The sequence below is a fragment of the Gopherus flavomarginatus genome, chromosome 2 (assembly GCF_025201925.1).
Source record: "Gopherus flavomarginatus isolate rGopFla2 chromosome 2, rGopFla2.mat.asm, whole genome shotgun sequence".
Classification (NCBI taxonomy): domain Eukaryota; kingdom Metazoa; phylum Chordata; order Testudines; family Testudinidae; genus Gopherus; species Gopherus flavomarginatus.
Genome location: NC_066618.1, coordinates 83,104,203 through 83,124,057, shown reverse-complemented (window position 1 = coordinate 83,124,057; position 19,855 = coordinate 83,104,203). Strand labels below are relative to the sequence as shown.

At 43.2% G+C, this 19,855-nt stretch overlaps 2 protein-coding genes across 7 annotated transcripts in view; one reads left to right on the top strand and one right to left on the bottom strand.

Moving 5' to 3' along the window:
• Positions 1-19,855, bottom strand: part of FYCO1 (FYVE and coiled-coil domain autophagy adaptor 1) — a 117,240-nt gene that overhangs the window by 40,948 nt on the left and 56,437 nt on the right. The gene's annotated exons all lie outside the window — the stretch shown is intronic.
• On the top strand, positions 10,898-18,110 carry CXCR6 (C-X-C motif chemokine receptor 6). Its single transcript, XM_050938065.1, has 3 exons — positions 10,898-11,566; positions 14,553-14,630; positions 16,600-18,110. The coding sequence occupies exon 3, from the start codon at positions 16,623-16,625 to the stop codon at positions 17,652-17,654; it is 1,032 nt and encodes a 343-aa protein (XP_050794022.1). The 5' UTR covers positions 10,898-11,566; positions 14,553-14,630; positions 16,600-16,622; the 3' UTR covers positions 17,655-18,110.

Sequence of the window (19,855 nt, the reverse complement as noted above, 5' to 3'; positions counted from 1 at the left end):
ATTTGTTTAAGAAAAAATTGCTGGCAGGGGCTGCGGAGCCATCCCAAAAGTGGGGGAGCAGGGTGTCCTGCCCCCTCCATGGCCCCTCACTTTCCTCTTCTCTTCCCCCAGAGGTCCCACCCCTGGCCAAGGCAGAAGCTGGAGCAAGGCTGGGGAGACACAAACCATCCACCTGCCCAAGGAGTGGGAGGGCCATGGCCCCCCCTTCTGGCGTCCCTGGCTGGAACAATATAAACACTCAAATATTAGGGTTGTTTTTTTTTTGATAACCAGACATTTTGCTGCAACTATACTACATACATTTAAAAAACAAAACAAAACCTGACTAGTACAATATAAAATTCAGAAGACTAAATGTCTTAATACAACTGCTCTAGAAACCGAGTCCAGCCACTTAAGCTTTTTACATTTTATACGCTTTGAATGTTAGTGCAGTACTAATTGCATACTCAAAATACAGGCAAAATTGTGGCCTGTGCAAAGTAAGCTAATTAAAATCAAAATGTCAGTGGAAGCCTAATATTGTGGGATCCACAATTTTCGCAATGTCACGAACAAAGTGGGGCCTCAATTATTGGTTAGTATTTGTATGTGGCAGAGCCTGGGAGCTCAAGCCTTGGACCAGGACACTACTGCGCTACGTGCTGTACAGACACAGAACCAAAAAATGGTTCCTGCCCCGAAGAGTTTACAATCAAAGTACAAGTCAAGAGACAACACATGGATACAGGCAGATGGGAAAGCACAAAGAAACAAAGACACAATATTAATCAGCATGATAGGCAGTAGTCTCAGCATATCAGGTCCGTAAACACTGCCAAGTTTTTTGTAGGCACTATGGCAAAGGAAAGTTTTAAGGAGGGATTTGAAGGAGGAACAAAACCTGTTCAAACTTCATTTCCAGCCAAAAACTGTGCACTGGAGGTCCAGAGAAGCAGTGAAGAGTTTCAAATAAGCAACTTTGGGGTTTTAGTCTGAACTCAGACTCTGAAATGTGCTTTGAAGGTGCAGGGTTAAATCCTGCTTAGGCCAGAAGTCAGTTTGTTCCCATGAATAAAGCTCTTGAGACAGAACGTCTGCTGTGGGAGGGCAGATTGTGCTGATGACAAACTTCCCACTTCAGGGAGACAGCACAGCCTAAAAAGCATTTGTCACAGGCCAGAGAATGGGTGAGGCCTGGGCAGCTGGTGAATACACAGATTCAGTACATCTCCTCAGCAGCCCTTGTGCGTGGGTTTCCTGCAGAGATGCTGGCAGATTTCAAAGCTGCTCTCTAACCCTGAAACCCTGATGGAGGGCAGGCAGTAGCAATGTGGGCTGAAGTCCCCCTCCAGCACATGGGGCTAGCTTGGCACAGGGAGGTGAAACTTATACTGGATCTGGCCCGGGAAGTGTTCTATAAATGCAAAGTATGATTCATTATTCTGATGATGGGCTGTAATGGAAAGTGGATTTTGTGGGGTAAAAGGCAGTGGTACAAAATGTAGGCTCCTAAGACAAGGGGCCTTGCAGATGGTTCAGGACATTTGTTTATTACAATCATTGTCTATGCAATGAGCAGTTAGGCCAAGGAGGACTCTTGCGCTTGATTGGGTCCACTGGAGAATGATTAGAGCTGTTAGCTTCAAGTAGCATTCAAACTTTAGCCTAGAGGTCATGAACCATTGCAGAGTGAAAAACTTGCAGGAGGGAGCAGCTGCCAGTGTGCCACTGTTGCTCAATACTGACAACATGGACAGCGGCTTAAAGCCACAATAGTTCAGTAAGTTGTTCGTTTGTTCATTGAACAAAGAGCACAGTTCCTAGCGTGAAGGTATTAATGACTGCAAGACTAAACACCCTCTGAATTGATCAATGCTACTGTAACAATACAATTAATGTTAATGTTTTTCTTACTGGGACAGCTTCATGGACACACATCTTATTTTCAGTGGAGGTCTTGAGGTTCAGCAGCCATTCAGTCACACTTCAGTACCATACAGACAAACCGTACAGAGGGCAGTCACTAGAATATAGCAGATAACACTGAGCAGTCAGCAATTTCCATGCTTTATTTGCTGAGATGCTTCTTAGAATAGATGATCAAAGGTGATTTGAGGAAATGTGATTCACGAGTCAAAGGAGGAAACAGATTAGAATCGTGATTTAGCTAGAGTGGTGAATTGCCCTTTGTTCTTGATAGAACAGTAGATGTTTTGATATTGTTAATAGTGTGTTTTCCACGTGTAAAAGGATTTATCACAAGTCACACAGGAATGGGCTCCCTGAGAAATCCCAGAGGCATGGTGACTCATATATGAAATAGGGCCAACAGTGGTGTGGGTAAATATTTCCTCCCAGGGGAAGGACACCCCCACACATGCGATCTCAGGGAGTGAGATCTTTGGCTGTTAGACAGCAAGCAGGTTTCAGACAGGGTTTGAACTGGGTTAATTGGCCTATTCACGTAGCTAAATTGATAAATTAGCTTGAACGATCTTTCCGCGGATGTCTCATTAAGCAGTTATTGTTTAAAAAATTTTGTTTTCTCCTTTTTTTGTTGTACCTTCAAATATATACACTGTTTTATCTAATCTGAATGAGATCTGACTGTTACACTTGGTATTAATGAAAAGAGTATTTGAGCTTCAAAATGCAACTATTTGTACCAGAAACCTGACTGTAAGATTTATGTGTATTCATCCATCTATTATTGCCCCTTTTTGTCTGAGTGTTAGTCAATATTTGGGGCCTTGTAAAACTGTTTCCATTAGGAGGAGAAATCAATGAAACAACTTGTGAAGAAGGTGAGAGATGTTGTCAGAGGTGTGTTGTCAGGTGCTACCGGTGTGGTGCTCTGCTCTCTCCTTGTTGGTATCACTCGGCTGCGTGCGTGTATTCCCTCTTGTGCTGCCCCAGCTCTGCGCAGATAGCTGACACAGCAGACCCAAAGAGAACCCCCAATGACCACAGAGTCTAGTAAGGTACGAAGGCACGTCGGCCAGGTTTATTGCCGTATGGACACAATGATAGTTCCCCTAGATTGTTACTCTAGTAAAAGGCATACTACTAATATGTGCCCATGGTCAATGGACTCGGCTCAGTCAGTGGCGGGACTTTCCACTGCCCCCTCGGCCGGACAAAGACACCGTCCCAGGGATGCATTCTTATACACATGTACAAACAAGTTACACATCACTCCTGATGTATTGAAGTGCAACTCCTCTACGTAGCAAAGTACAACCCCTCTACGTAGTAAGGTGCCGCCTCTCACCTTGTACATGTTGGTTCGAACAAAACAACTCTATCCATCATATTACCCTTTTGCCCCCGTCATTGGGATGGGTCAGTCTGTTCCTTGTTATCTGTGTGGAATGTGCAAGTATGTGAATGTTCTGATCTCTAGTGTTCAGTACCTTTTAGGTACGTATCTCCTTGCATTAGCCCTTTCCTTGCCAGCTTCTGTGAGCAGGGCCTGCCTCTGGCTCACAGCTTAACTTTGCTTTCTGTTAGCAAAGTCTTGACCATTACTTTAGCTCAGGCCTCAGGCCTCATACTGGGCCTTTATCAGAGCCTTCACTTACTACAAGAGATACCTGTATTATTTTTATCAATATTACATCAATCTGTTAGATGGTTAGGGTGTTGCTTGCCAAAGGTTAATGAGGGGTTCAAACACTCTTAAGTGGTTTTTTCATATTTGTAGAACCAAAGTTAAGTGGTTTAGATAGCCTGATCACTGGTGCTCAACTGACAGTATAGTGGTCAAAGCCTTTGAAGTCTGGTCTCTAGAAGAGCATAGCAATCTCTCAGTTTGTGAAAGGGAAAGAAAATCTTAAAGAACTTGAGAACTGTTAAAAGAGCATCCCCAGAAGCAAAGAAAGAGGGGCAGGGTCTGTACATAAGCAGATGGAACCTGAAGCAGGGGGGTATGTGGTGGGATAAGTGGGCCCTACCTACCTCGAGGGACATGCTAAGTTTTAGGAAAGAAGTTACTCACCTTGTGCAGTAATGATGGTTCTTTGAGATATCTGTCCCTAAGGGTGCTCCACTATAAGTATCCTTATAGGTGCTCCACTCTAGGGGCGTGGGCGCCTCTGTTCTGTCAATCAGAGAATTTCAATAGTAGTCCATCCCACCTGCACACGCACGGCTCCCCTCCAGCCAGGAGCCCAGCCGGCATGCGCAGGCATTCCCTCCTCAGTTCCTTCTCTACGGCTGAGTCAATAATGGAACTCTGAAACAGAGGGGAGGTGGGGGGGTCATGGAGCATCCATAGGGACACACATCTTGAAGAACTATCAGTCCTGCACAGGGTGAGTAACTTCTTCAAATAGTGTCCCTGTGAGTGCTTCACTGTAGGTGACTCCCGAGGAGCACACACTGCTGGAGGCTGGAACTTCAGAGTTGTGTCTGATATAGATAACAGTACTGAGGCCCCGAATTGGGCATCCGAAGCCGAATCCCCCAGTATGACACAATGATCTGCAAAGTTACGTGCAGATGCCCATGTAGCTTGGAAAAGGCAATCAACAAGGAAATGGACCTCATGGAATGCATCTGTATTGAGGATGGGGGGATTACCCCCTACAATTGATAGCAGAGTTTAATACAGCCAGAGGCCCACTGGGAGAGGCACTCAGCTGAGATCGCTGCACCCTTCGATCTATCCACAATGGAGAGGAAGTCTTGGAGATTTTCTAAAGAACTCTGTCTTGTCCAAATAAAAGGCTCTTCACACATCTAGCATTTGGAGGATGACCTCTCAATTATCCGTATGAGGTTTTGGATAAAATGTCGGGAGCTGAATAAGTTGATTCACATGAAATGTAGAAGTCATTTTTGGAGCGAACTTTGGATGTGGTCTGAGTTTGACCTTGCCAGGGAAGAACACAGTAAATGAGGGATGTGCCATCAAAGCTGCTATGTCCCCTATCCTTCTGGCAGAGGTAATGGCAATGAGCAATGCCATCTTGATGGAAAAGAGAATTAACAAACAAGTGGCCATGGGTTCAAATAGCGGTCTAGTTAGGCTCTTTAACACTAGGTTGAGGTCCCATTGCATAGTGGAAGCCCTGGGTTGTGGGAAGAGGTTTCCTTTAAGGAGCCTCTTCATAGTTGTGTGGGAGAAGATTGAGTAGCCTTCCAACTGCTGGCGGAAGGTTATGACTGATGCCAAGTGAACCTTCAGCGAGCTAACAGAGATACCCAACTTCTTTAAGGATAACAGGTAGTCAAGGACCACCAGTAGGTTGGCTGAATCAGGGTGACACCCATGAGCTGGCACCATATCTGGAATCTCTTCCATTTCTGTAGTTATGTGCGATGAGTAGCATCCTTTCTACTGTGCAATAGTACTTCTTGTACCTTCTCAGAACAAGATGCTGCTATGTGCTGGAACACACGAAGAAGCCAGGCTTTGAGATGCAGAACCTGGAGACTCGGGTGGAGGTGTGATCCTCGTTCTGTGACAAGGCGTGATTGGCAGGGTCATCGGTGGACATAAAGCCATCTGTGACTGGGTACCACATCTGTCTGGGCCAAGTGGGGGCACGTCTGTCTAGGCCAGGTGGGGGCAATCAGAACAGTGCTTGCTTTTTCTCTTTTTCTCTTCAGCAGGACCTTCAGCAATAGAGAGAACAGGGAAAGGCGTAAGGAAAGCCCTTGTCCCAAGGAAGGAAGAGAACATCTCCCTTGGAGTGACGTATGATCCCTGCTCTGGAGCAGTACCGCAGACATTTCTTTTTCTGGTAAGTAACAAATAAGTCTATTACCCATGTCCTCCATTGCTGGAATATGCCATGTAGAGCCGTCGGCTCTATTTCCCATTCGTGGTTGAACGGGAATTTGTGGCTCAGACGTCGGCCATGGTTTTGTGTACTCCTGGTAGGTAGGCTGCTGATATTAGGACATTGTGGGAGATGCACCAGTTCCATAATTTCCATGCTTTTGTGCACAGGAAATCAGATCTAGCACCTCCCTGCCAGTTTACATAGTACATGCAGGCCACATTGTCCATCATGACCTTCGTATGTGTGTCCTCGATCAGCAGGAGGAAGTGAGCGCACACATTTTCTACCACTCAGAGCTTCTTTTTATTGTCTGTTTGGTCTGTACACTGAACCAAATCACGCTTGGAAGCATCTCATGTGTAACCTGGCATAAGCAATGACTGAAGTGCCCATGGCCATGTGCCCCAGAAGTTGAAGGCGATAACTGGCCAAGATTTGAGGGCTGGATTGTACAGTCTCTATCAACAATGAGAGACTGAAAATCTGTAATATGGCAGGAGTGCCCTTGCCTGAATAGAGTTGAGGTTGGCTCCTAAGAACTCTAGCCTTTGAACCAGCGTTGAGGTCCATTTTTGTTCGTCGATCTGTAGGTTCAGACTCAAAAACAGGTGATGTGTGGCTTGAGTGTCTCGTTGGGCCTCCATGAAGGATCATTCCCTGAGAAGACAATTGTCCAGGTAAGGAAAAATCATGGTATCTTGAGAGCGTAAGTGGGCCACCACTACCAAAAGGACTTTAGCGAATACCTTGGGGGCCAATGAGATGCCAAAAGGGAGTATTCTTTACTGGTAGTAGTCCTGGCCCAGTGTGAATCTAAGGTAACACCTGTGCCTCGGTATGATGGAGATGTGAAAGCATCTTGCAGGTTGAAGGCTGAGAATCAGTCTTCTTCTTCTAAAGTCGGGATGATTGTTGATAGGGTGACCATCTTTAATTTCTGTGTCTTCACATATCTGTTGAGCTTTCTGAGATCCAGTATGGATCTCCAGTCTCCCCATTTCTTTGGTATCAGGAAGTAACAAGAGTAAAAACCTTTGCCCCTGAACATGTATGGGCACAGGTTCTATAGCTCTTAAGAGGTGAACCATCTCCTCAGTGTAACGTAGTAGATTTTCATAAGAAGGGTTCCTGAAGAGGGATGGGGAAGTTTGTTTGGGAGGCGAAAGGGACGAGAAGTGAATGGCATATCAACTCCGGATGATTTCCAGCACCCACTTGTTGGAGGTTATCTGTTCCCAGGTGCTGTGGAATGGAGAAAGGCAGTCTCTGAAAGGAGGAGTGGGCTTTCCCAGAATGTGGTGATGAGAAGAGTGTTCTACCGGCACCTCAATCAACCTATTAAAACTGTCACTTCGAAGTTGAGAGTTGAGATGAAAGACTGTTGTGGCCCCGATTGTTTACGCTTAGCAAATTTGTATTTCTTTCTCTGCGGCTCGTATTATCTCTGCAATGGGTATTGAGATGTGTACTGTAATGACTGGGGCTTGAACTGTGGCTGAGGGCTATATTTCCTCTTGTAGGCCGGTGTGTATATCCCCAGGGACTGAAGAGTCACCCAAGAATCATTTAATGTGTGAAGAGGCACGTCTGTCTTCTCAGCGAACAACTTCATTCCCTCCAAAGGGGAGGTCCTCTACTGTAGTTTGGACCTCCTTAGGGAAGCTGGACAAATGGAGCCAAGAGGCCCTCCTACAACCCCAGCTGTGAAAACCGAGTGTGCTGCTGTGTCTAGTGTGTATTGGAGATTTTTTTGCCATCAGCTGGCCCTCATTAATTTTGGCCATGAACTGGTCCTTGTAAGCAGCTGGGAGTTGGTCAATAAAGGAATTTAACTTTGCATAGTTCTGATAGTCACATTTGGCCAACAAGGCCTGGTAATTTGCTACCTGGAACTGAAGGGTGGCTGAAGAATAGGCTTTCCTGCCAAATAGGTCCAAGCACTTCCCATCCTGGTCATAGGGGGTGGATTTAAGTTGGTACTGGTGATCCCTAGAATTAACCGTATCCACAATGATGGAATGTGGAGACAAGTGGAAAACAAAAATTCTGTGCCTTTTACTGGCATATAGTACTTTTTGTCCATCCATTTGCATGTTGGCAGGACAGAAGCAAGGGTCTATCATATGACCCTAGCAGGGTCTAGGAACGCCTCGTTAACTGGGAGGGCCAATTTGGTAGAGGTTGAAGAGTGGAGAATACCAATCAGTTCACAATGGGGTTCAGTTACTTCATGCAGCTGCACTTGCTGGGCTTCAGCCACTCTTTGGGCTAGGTCCTGGAATGATTTAAAGTCATCCTCCAAGGATGGCAAGGGCAGTGCGGGAGGAGCATCACCCCCTCGGTAGGAGATGAGCTAGAGAAACATTCCTTTTCTGCTTTTGTTTCCATTCCTTCCCCTAGTAGCTCAGGAGGGCCTGATGCCTTTGAAGGTGCTGGTGAAGGAGGGTGCCTCCTTGCCTGCTGATATACCTCACTAGGGGGCTGTGAGGCTTGTTGCCACTGGGTTTTCCAGAGGTCCCAGTACAGCCACTGTGGGTATCGTGCTGGAAGCTGGAACTATGGCTGCCCAAACCACGGAGGTTGAGGGCCGGGCTGGTATGCTTGGTGTCCATGGTGAGATTGTGACCCGTATGGAGGGTGGAACAAGCAGTGAGAACCCAAGTCCTCTCGCTCACTGAGTCTGAAGAGGAGAGAGGCGGGGCATGGCATAGGTATGCCATTGTGTCCACTACTCCCAGTGAGCTTGGTACTGGAGCCCTGGTAACGAGAAGGGGCGAGTCTGAAGCATCAGAGACGGAGAGATCTGATGCGCACCTCTAGTCTGTGGGTGCAGGTGGTACCAGTATCAGTGATGATAGCTATCAGTGCCGAGGGGTCCACTGGTGCCCGGAGCACTGAGGTTGGTGCCGGTGCCGATCACGCAGTCAATGTAGCCTTCCCTGGAGTGGAAAATCTATGTTTCTCATGCTCCCATTGTACTGGAACTCCTCGCCCGTGAGCATTGGGTGTTTGGGCGGCTGACTGGCTTTGTTGGCTTGCTAACATGCATGCGCTGGGTACCAACTCTCGACGGCTTTGGTGCCATCAGTACCAAAGATACTGAAGGAGCCACAGATTGTTTCTGGCTTGATCTGGGCTCGCTAGAGGACTCACAAACTTTTCTTAGAGGTCTTTAGTGAGTGGCTTATCTCTTTGGGATCACCTACTTTCAGCCCTAGGCAAAACTTCCACCTTGCGCCCCCCTCCGCCCCCATTCCCTGACAACCTCTGACAACTAGTAAACTTAGCATTATAAACAGCCTGTCAGAACGGGTAAGAGCTTTGTAATGTTTCTTTTTTACCTTTAATACGTTTCAATTGTTTTACAATTGTGCAAAGTTAAACAATTGAGCCTTGCATTGCATCACCAGCCAGGTTAGGCAGGGAGACAAATCCCCCTTACCCCAAAGGGCCATCATCCCCTGGCGACTAATTTCTACTCCAAGTCTATAAAGCAGACTTTTAAGGTAAATACATTATTCCTTCAATATTACCCATGCACACATCTCACAAAGGTTCTCACTTTTGACAAGTTACCAGACTTGTGTAGATCCCTTCCACATTCCTCTTTGTGGGTAAATGCCCTCTAAGAGACATGTGGGGTGCAGTGAGTTTGTCAGCCCTGCGGTGACAGCTGTTTGTGAAGATCAGGGGGCCCTTTGCCAAGGGGTGCTGGTGTCACAGTGAGCTTGGGGTAGCTGACACTATGGGGCAGGGCACTGAGGCTGGTGGGGCAGGTAACACTCACTGGGCTGGGGGGCAGGTGGTGCCAGGATGGGGCAGATACCTGTCAGTCTCCAGCGCTCAGGCTGCGCCAGCAGCCTCTTCACCTCGAAGTCTCCCCCGCTTTCCCAGGGGCCACTCCTCCTCTCAAGCTCCCTGGCCGCTGCTGCCGCCCGGGAGAACGCCAGCGGGGCGCGCCACCGTGAAGGAGACGCAAGGGGCCAGGCTCAGCTGGGGCCCCACACCTGCTGGCCGAGAGTAGCAGGAACCAGGCGACGCTTGGGGGCAGCCGGGTGGCCCGAGCCCAGGATGGCAGCAGCCTCCGGAGCAGCAGGGGCAGGCAGGGAGTGTTGTCCGCCATAGGTAGGAGAGGCCGCATTGCTGCTGCTGTTTCCCGCCTACAGCTGTCCTTCTCCTGCGCTGTGCGGCAGGGCTGGGAAACAGCAGCAGCAGCAGCACGGCCTCTCCTGCTCCATGCCGGGTTATGCTCCCCGCCTGCCCCCACTGCTGCAGAGGCTGCTGCTGCCCTAGGCTTGGGCCACCCGGCTTCCCCTGAGCGGCGCCCGGTTCCTGCTGCTCTCGGCTGGCAGGTGTGGGCCCCAGCCGAGCCCGGCTCCTTGCATCTCCTTCTCTTGAGCGGCCGTGGCCGGGGAGCCTGAGAGGAGGAGTGGCCCCTGGGCAAGTGGGGGAGACTCCAAGGTGAAGAGGCTGCTGGTGTGGCCCAAGAGCTGGAGACTGCGCAATAGTGTAAAAAATTTTTGGGCACCACTTTTTGGTGCCCCCAAATCTTGGTGCCCTGGGCGGCTGCCTAGTTCGCCTAGTGGTTATACCGGCCCTGAATGTGCCTCAAGAGGCTCCACCGATCTGCTTCCTCTCAGAGTCCTTCTCATATCTGATTCTCTCAGCCTTCTCCAAGAAAGATTGCAAACTCAAATTTCTAGTTCCTGTCTTTACAATTAGGGAAACTCCTTAGCCCACATGGCTTATGGCTGTCCTGCCACGTGCCTTGGGCAGCTCTTCCATTGTTTTCAGCTGTCTTTATTACATAAACAAGGCTTAATGGTTCCTTTCACTGCGCCTGAAGGAGGGCTTGGCATACTCATTGACTAACAAGGTCTGTGCCTGTTTCAGGATCAAAGACTCATTTGATGTCATTAGCAACCTCCTGCATAATATTATTGTAGCATTTTCTATAGTGCCCATTAGAAATGGTCAAAAATGGGATGAAATTATCACAGAATATTTAATTGAAAATTCTGTGTCTTCCCCTCTCCTTTCCCAGCTGAATTTTGATGAAAAATTGGAAAACATTTTTTAACCAGTTGTAGTGTACATCAACATGGTATCTAAATGTTCCAACTGAAGAACAAGAACACTCCTATGTGATCTGCATGTCCAATCAAAACTAATCAACACAGATGAAATTTGGAATATTGAGTACTTATGATTAACTGCCATGAACTATATACAGATGGTGGAAACTGGTAACTGGAAGAAATGGGAGAAACTGTCCTGCAAATGATTAAAACAAAATTCAATATGCAAGAATCCCTGATCTTCCATGGAACTTGCATTTGTGACCTGGACAGTCAGATATTTTCACCATGTCTTTTTAGATGTACTGTATAGTCAACTTTAGGCCATATCGTTTATCTGAGAAAGATCTACTTGGAGATAAAGATGTAATTTCAACAAGAATATCATAAACTGCTATTTTCGGTGTAAAAAAAAAACAACACAAAAAAACCCAGAACACCAACAGGAAACATCACAGACGGATAAAACGAAAAATATGTAGAGTCACTGCCGTCTTCAGACTTCCTTTGAAATGTAGGTGACAACACTCTCCGCCACCATACACCGTCTTCCAGTAAGTGACTATTTTCTCTTACTTCAAACTGGAAGAGGAACATATAAGAAGGGTAGAACAAAATATAGGCCATCTTAGGTCTCTTAAAAACCCACTGGTTTGAAAGAGTCTATTACTTCTGGAGGCATCTCCTACCTCTAAAATGGGAATTCTATCAGAACAGGTAGGTTCTTTCAAACCTGTATAAAATATTTCAACTTGTTATCCCTTTTAAATATATTCTAATGTTGTTTTTTTAAATAACACTTTGAATCAAACAAATGTTTTGGATACAGAAGTTTGATGGAGGCGTTTTTAATAACATCTTTCTAAACAATCTATCTTTTTCAGCTAGGACTTGCTTAGAAACAAAAGAATGATGTAAAATAATTTCACCTTCATCTGATCATAATGACCACAGTAATAGTTCAGATCTCAAAAGCCTCTGGTAGTAAAGACTGTGCTTGAGAGAGAGATTTTTAAGCCACAGAAATAACAGGGTACTAGAAATAGCCTGTTGAGTCATTTTGGTCTTTATAATGGGGGCAAATAATCATGTTTGTTAGAAATATGTATTTAAACCTATCACAAAACAGGTGGTGGATTTTTTGTTTGTTTGTATTGTTGGTTTTTTTTTCATGCTGAATGAGGCACAATTTAGTCTCACTCTGCTGGGAACCCTGTAGTGATCAGCACATCCCAGGAAGTGGATGAGAATGACCAACCAGACTGTGTGGCCAAGGCACCCAGAAAATATGCTGATGCAGTGATTCACCCCTCAGTTTAACGCTGTCCTGCCCTAGAATCACAGGGATGGGGGTCAGAACACAGAGGGTATATACTTTAAGGATACAGCTAATCCATCACTGGTATCAGTGGGTGAAAATTACATCTCTATATGCCAAAGGGTCAACTGAGCTCAGAGTATTCCTGACCAGAAAAATCATTGAACATTTTCTGTTTCAGGGTAAGAACTATTTAAATAGCTGGACGGTGTTATTGTTCCTGGATCCCTGCTAGGGAGGAACTGAGCAACTGGCCAAGTGTATTATGGTTCCCTCCACCCCACTTCTTTTGCTGAGGCAGGATAGCAGACTAGAAAAATAGAAGTTAGAGATCAAAAAGATCTATTAGACTTCCCCATTCATGGATCTTCAGATGGTGGTGGGAAGTGGAGGTAATGGAGATGACTTACCCTGTTTTCTTGATAGGAGAGGTGAGATCCATGCACAGAAGGTCTGTTCCATGCACAGAACAGAGTGATATGATCTGGCCCTGCATTTTTGCCTCCCTTTTCCATTTCATTAATATGTTCCAGATCCCTCCATTGCTCCCAAGGACCACACTGCCATTCATCACTACGTAAAGCTTACAGTATTTCAATCACTTTCAGTCCACATCATTTGCTCCTATCCAAGCCAATTTGAATTCAAGTTTTAAGTAAGCTTCCAGACTTTTAAAATCCAAATATATCACATCTGCTTCATGCAGTACTTCTATAAATCTGTCCCAAAAAACAATCGCATTCATTTATAAACCTATGGTGCTCCTCAAGATTTTCAATAACTCCTCACTGCCCCCTTAATATTTCTTTCATTATTTCACTAAGAATAGAGGTTACACTTGCCGGGATGGTTACAGCCAGGACCACAATTCTTTTTTTTTTTTTTTAAATTGGTACAGCTGGATCGATGGTCTGATGAAAGGTAGCAGTTCCAATATTTGAGTTTTAGTGGGTTGAATGGGCCAGATCCTCAGTTGGTATTAAACACGATAGCTTTTCTGACTTCAGAGGAGCTACACCAATTTATACCAGTCGAGGATCTGGCCCAGTATTTTTCATTTCAACAACAGCTAGTCTTCATGGTTTATATACACTTCGATCACTTTTTCAACAGATAGGTTGGAAATATTTTGAAATATTTCAGGAATTGTTCTCTTCTGTAATGATAATTAAGTATTAATTTTTAAAACATCCACCTTTAATAACTTAATATTACATCACCAGCAGGTGGGAAACAGATTAGTTAAGATTACGAAGTGGGTTTCTTTTTTTCACCTCCCTTTTTCAGTAGGTCATAAGTTCCTCGGAAAAAGTGATTTGGGCCTGAAATTTTCCATGCTTGATCTCAGTCCCAAGGTGAATGTTTGGTTTTGTCAGATCAGCGTATTCTCAGGCATGTAGGCTCTTTTTTGTGGTTGCCAGAGTTACTCTGGGTTCTCTCTGGGTAAAAATAAGAAGAAAAGAGTCTTTTTTCTTTCTTTCTTTCAGAGAACAAGAACCAGAAAAGGGGTGGGCGGGGAGGGAAACTTTTGGATCTCCTTTCGACATTACAAAAGTCAAAATCACCAATTTTTAAAAAATTATGTAAAGGTCACCATTGATGACCTCAGTTAATCCTTTCTTATCTGATTGATTATGTTAATTATCCAATTTATATGCAGAATCATGACTCAAATTCCTCAATAAAACTAACTAAGAAATGCATGAACTTAGGTCCTTCAAAGGCCAAATGCAATTCTCAGATCTTCTTAAAATCTTTTCTCCAATATTCTGTTCTCCCTACATGTGCAGATTACATATGTCAATGGGGTCCAGCACATGGAGGGAAGCAAGAATAATTTGAGCCAAGGGTATATGAGAAATTATGCCCTAATTCATATTTTTATTATATTAAGACCAGATTTTGAAACACATACGTGTGTGTGTGTGTGTGTGTGTGTGTGTGTGTGTGTGTGTGTGTGTGTTTTTCAAAATTTGGTGCAACTCTTCTTCCTCGGAAATCACTAGTAAAACTCTCATTGACTTAGATGGGAGCAGAACTGGGCCAGTGCTGAGCACCTGACTATCCTATCCAAAAAACACAAAGTAATCAGAAATTAGAAAAACACAGCTTAGTTGCAGAAAAGAGTTTTTAGACATTAAATATTTTTAGGCTATAAAGAGGATCAACATTCAATCTTGTGGCATGTATAGAAAGAAATTCTTTAACTTAAAAATGATGCTCTGAGCCTTCAAAAGCAGAGACAGTTCAGTTGAAAAATACCTTTCAAATGAGACACTTTCCTTAGCTACATTAGGGTACTGTAATATTTTTAATGTGGCTACCTACAATATGTTATGTTGTCACATTATATCACTGAATTTGCTATTTATTATTTTGCTTCAGCTCACAGGAAAAAAAAAAACCTTTCTTCCCTGAGAGGGTATTGAAACATCAACGGGAATACCAATTGTGCCTGAAACAGTACGTAAAATAAGGCTTATCAGTTTGTTTCAATATATATTTGTCATGGTTTTCTTGGCTATGATTTTATTTTGCTGATTATCATCCCCCTCTCCCTTGTCCCAATATATCTGGATATGTATGAGGGGGGGTTTTTATTAAATTTTATGAGGGGGGTTATTATTAAATTTTAAAAATGCATGATTTGAAAGGATAACAGAAACCATTGTATAAAAAGCCAATAACTCTTCAAGAAGTCACACAAGGATTTGCCACACTTCTCTGATGGCCGAAGGCCTTTTTGACTTTGCTTTCTGGCCTCAACACACATCCAAAGCTTATGGGTAGCACCAGTTAATCATATGCTTTGTGTGTTATTATTTAAATAATAGATGCTGCTGAACCAATCCAGAAGATCAAATCATTCCAAGATGAATTCTGCTAATCTTATGTTAACTTATATTTAGAAATACTTTGCTGCATGAGTATTCTCACTGAAATCTGCCATTTGAGTTTCAAGAGGGCATCTGACAATAGTTTTACAATTGACTTGAAAAAGTTTTAGTCATCCACTCAGGAAGAAGAAACAGTGTCAAGTGACCAATCACATGGCAGGAATAATTGACCTGAACTGTTTACAAACAGCATAGGCTGCAAATTGTTTGGCCAAAACGTTCTAGTGTGAATAATGAATACGTTTGCAGAAAATCAGTCACAAATGTTTCATGAACAGAGAAGAGAGCTAAATTCACACTGAATATTACTCTCAGTGGGGGCCAGATTATTCTATTCTTAGTCATGTGGAGTAGGATCTCACTTTGTGAATAGTTCTACTGTTTGTGGTGTGTGATGGGTCACCAAAACTAGATGCTATTGTTTCTGCTTTCTAAATGGACGCCTAAAACTTTTGAGCAGGGGAAAAACAAATGGCAAATAATGAATAATGCAGTTCTGGGGTGAAAAAATATTCATGTTAAAACCTCTTAAACTGTCAGAATTTGCAAACATCTGAATATTCGCAAATTAATAATATCATCCCATGAAAAACTGCAGCAGAGTTTATTTGGGAATCTGTTGGGAGTTATTTGTTATTATTATTTGTGTCCTGGTTGTGGCCACAGCATGCCATGTCCACACACATAGCAAGACAGGCTGCCTGCCTTGTAGAGCTCACAATCTAACCAGCTCTGGAAGAAGTGATAACCAAAGCCCTGCGCAGATACAATATTGTATCCACATCTGACCTACCATCCACAAAAATCATCTGCAGATATCCGCATCTGCGCATGCAGATACCCATTGATATAAAGTAAATATTCATGGATTTGCAGGGCTCCAGTGATACCTACAGCATGGTTGTGGCTGGGATTTGATGGACAAGTGGCCATTTATGTGAAAATAGTGGATATGGTTGAAAACTACACATTAAAATCAGGATAAGGAAGAGAGGTCCCCCATCAAAGCTCAAATGGTAGATGAAAGGGGTTTTCTTTCCCTGAATTCAAGAAGGTACAGTCCATTGTCACAATCAGTGTTGGAGAGGAAGGGGGATCAGAGTGACACTTTCTAACAGGGGTTGACATTCTTGTGCTAAGGTATGTCATGATCAAACTCAATAGGACTCAAACCCTAATTTTAGAGAAGGGCCTACACCAGAGTCCTGATCCAAACTACTCTGAAATTTGAGGCATTTGAAATATTAAACGTCTCAGTCCCAGTCAGTGTAAATCTGTGCTAAAAATGATTCATATACTTTCAGGACATGCAGGTTCAACAGCTGTTCTGTCTGGAACAAACAGTGTTCAGATTATACCACACCACAAAGATAATGTGATTTCTATCACACAAATAAATAGATGTTGGTTTTCACCACAACAATTCTTTCGCTGCTTTTAGAAAATAGCTTAGTAACATTCTGCCTGTCCTCTAGATATGTTATAATAATTGTTTTACTTGTTGAGAAAATAATTTTGGATGTGTGTGATTACAGACAGCCTTTAAAAAGAAGACTACATGGAGTTTTCAGAATGTTATTACGCAGACCTTAACCTCACCTGCAACGATTACAGTGAGAATGAACATTTTCTCAAGGCCAGCAAAATCTTTCTGCCCTGTATGTATGCATTAGCTTTTGCCTTTGGGCTGATAGGAAATTCTTTGGTCCTTATCATATACATTTTCTGTGAGAAACTGAAGACACTGACAGATGTATTTTTAGTGAGCTTGGCTACAGCAGACTTGCTTTTCCTTTCCACCTTGCCATTCTGGGCATATTCTGCTGCGCACGAGTGGATTTTTGGCTCCTTAATGTGTAAAATTATACGGGGCCTGTACACTTTGAATCTGTACACTTCAATGTTAACGCTCACTTGTATAACTATTGACAGGTTTATTGCTATTGCCCAAGCCACAAAAGCCCACATGTGTCAAGCCAAAAGAATGGTTTGGGGGAAAGTCATCTGCATTTTAGTTTGGGTGGTTTCACTAGCATTTGCAATACCACAATTTAAATACAGTACACAACTGAATTACGATAAGTCAGTCTGTCATGCAATATACCCTTCACATCTCATAGAATTGGCTTTTAAAGTATTCCAAATGACCCTTGGATTCTTTATCCCCATGATAACCATGATTATCTGCTACTCAATAATTATCAAAACTTTACTTCATGCCAGGAGTTTCCAAAAGCATAAATCCTTAAAAATCATATTTTCCATAGTAGTGGTGTTCATTCTTACTCAGTTACCCTACAATTTACTGATACTCATATGCAATATACATGTGGAATTCAACCTGGACTATAATTTCGACTCTGCAGTGGTCATAACAGAAGCAATTGCTTATCTCCATGGCTGTCTCAACCCCGTTCTGTATTTCTTTATTGGGGTGAAGTTCAGGAAGAACTTCCAGAAAATCATTAAGAACATCACATGTGTTAAGCGTCAAGGTGTTGTGAAGCAATGGCAAACCACTGAAGAGGAGGGCTCGAAAACTTATACCGCCTCACCCAATGTAGAAGCAACAAGCATGTATCCATTATAAAAGCCGCATAGAGGGTCACAGCTTTGTTAAGTTTAAAAAGTACTCATAGTCATGAAAGGGCTTATGTAACAGCCACATTAGACTGATATAGTACAAGCAGGCTACGTGTAAGCTTCCCAACACATTTAATGCATCTCAGTCCTGACATTGTAGCACTCCTACTATTCCTGAGCAAAGACTGGTAACTGGGTGAAACGCTGTAGTAGTTTTATGATGGGCATACATAAAGGTTTAAGGATGAGATCATCAAACTCTTTAATGTGTGATTTAAGGCTGGGTTTGAACTCAGGGTTGCAGCAAAGGAAAACTAGTGTATCAGCCCTCTGGACAAGTTAGTCTCCCAGGAAGGATGTTTGTAAGCAGAAAAGACATTTAAGAGCTTTGTTTTAAAGAGTCTAAGAGAAAAGTTGCAGTTTGTTATGACTTTTAACTTGACTTTTTATATTAAAAATGTAGTTTGTTTAAATGCTCAATCTTCCCATTGTAGTTTCATGTGATTCTTTTTTTGTTTTTGTCTGTTTTCCCTTTCTTTGATCCCTCCAAGTCTCTGTCTGCCTTCAAAGGCAGAGTGAGATTTCTGTGGTCACAGCATAAAATTAACCTGTCTTCAAACAAATATCAAGTCTCTTTAACAAAAAAACTCCGAGCATAAAACCCCTGATTCTGTCACACACAACAGTACATATCACCCCATAACAGTGCTGGTGTAGCCAGTTTGGCTGGTCTCACTTCCTACATAAAAATATTGGACTCCACAGACTGGATCAGACTCATGATCCATTTAGTTGAGTATCCTGTCTCCAACAGCGGCGGGGTTCCAGAGGATGGCCCAATAAACCCTACAGTAGGCAGATGTGGGATAATCTGTCCCTATGAAGGTCTCCTAATATACACCCTGAAGCATGAGGTTTTAAACCCTTCCAGTACTCTTTTAGCATTAACTGTTGTAACTCCAGACAGTCTTGCGATCCATATAAACATCCGGTCCTTCCTCCTAATTCTCTGTGCAACCCAGAATGCACTTCCCTACCATGCTACCAATGCTCTACTTTGTGCATGTACCTAAGGCGTTCTGTTCCCTATGAGACAGCTGCTCAGATTTTCCCAAACTGCAGTGAGAAAACAGCAATACAAACTAAGCTAGGGAACGTGGAGGATGCTGATATATGGTTGTGTTTTGAATAAAGCAGCTGTGCGGGCACAAGTCAGTCATGGTTGTTGTAATCAGGTGAGGAAAAACTGTCATGAATTGGTTAAAAAAAGTTATAATGGTAGGGAAGACATGGCTTTACAATGATCGCTGTCTTAACCACAAATGCCAGTGTCAAGAAGGTGTTAACAAACAAACAGGTTTCTATGTTTCACAGTCAGTTTCTCAGCCGCTTTTACAGGATGTTTGTTATTTACCTCTTCAGCCCTACCAACAACTTTTCTGTACAAAAAGAAAATGTTTAAAGTAGAAAAATAAAACCATGAATAAAGACGCACAACAAATTGTTAAATTATAACATATGCTTGGAATGCTTAAAAAAATATAATCCCTAACTTTTACTTGGCTACACACTCTCTAAACATAACAATCAACAGTTTATCTTATTATTAATAGCTTATAATGTTTTCTCAAACAAAACAACATCTGAAGATACAGGGCCTTACTCTGTTCCCACTTATCCCAGCTTTACATTGATTTAATTCCTGATTCATACCAAGAACAAAATCAGGTCTTTCAAAAGCGTGACTACAGTTTTGTCAGCAATGAAGTCGTCTGCTCTCCTTTTTAATTGAATTACAAACAGACATTTGCTGAAGGTAATATTGGGAAAAAATGCCTACATGCCTTTGATTATGCTATGAAAATTCATAAGCAATTTTTTGCAGTGGTGTAGTTTCTCAGATGCTACCAATGTGAGATGGTGACAGAACATTTTTAACCACTACATCACCTAACCCTACCTGATCCTATCACTGCAGTACTTTACTTATTCCATATATATGATATCTACCGTACGCTAAAGGGAAAATCAAAATTAACACAAGATGTGTACCCAGTTGACTCGGATATAGTGCTGAACCCCAGCCCAGCCTTCACTGTAGACACACTCTACAAACTGTCACATATCAAAAATTTTAAAAGTTAGAAAAGAAAACAAAGAAAAACAAATAAACAGAAAGAAAATACAAATGAACAAAACCTGAGCTGG

Coding starts and splice junctions, on each gene's coding strand:
- CXCR6 (XM_050938065.1), top strand. CDS start 16,623: ATGGAGTTTTCAGAATGTTATTACGCAGACCTTAACCTCACCTGCAAC.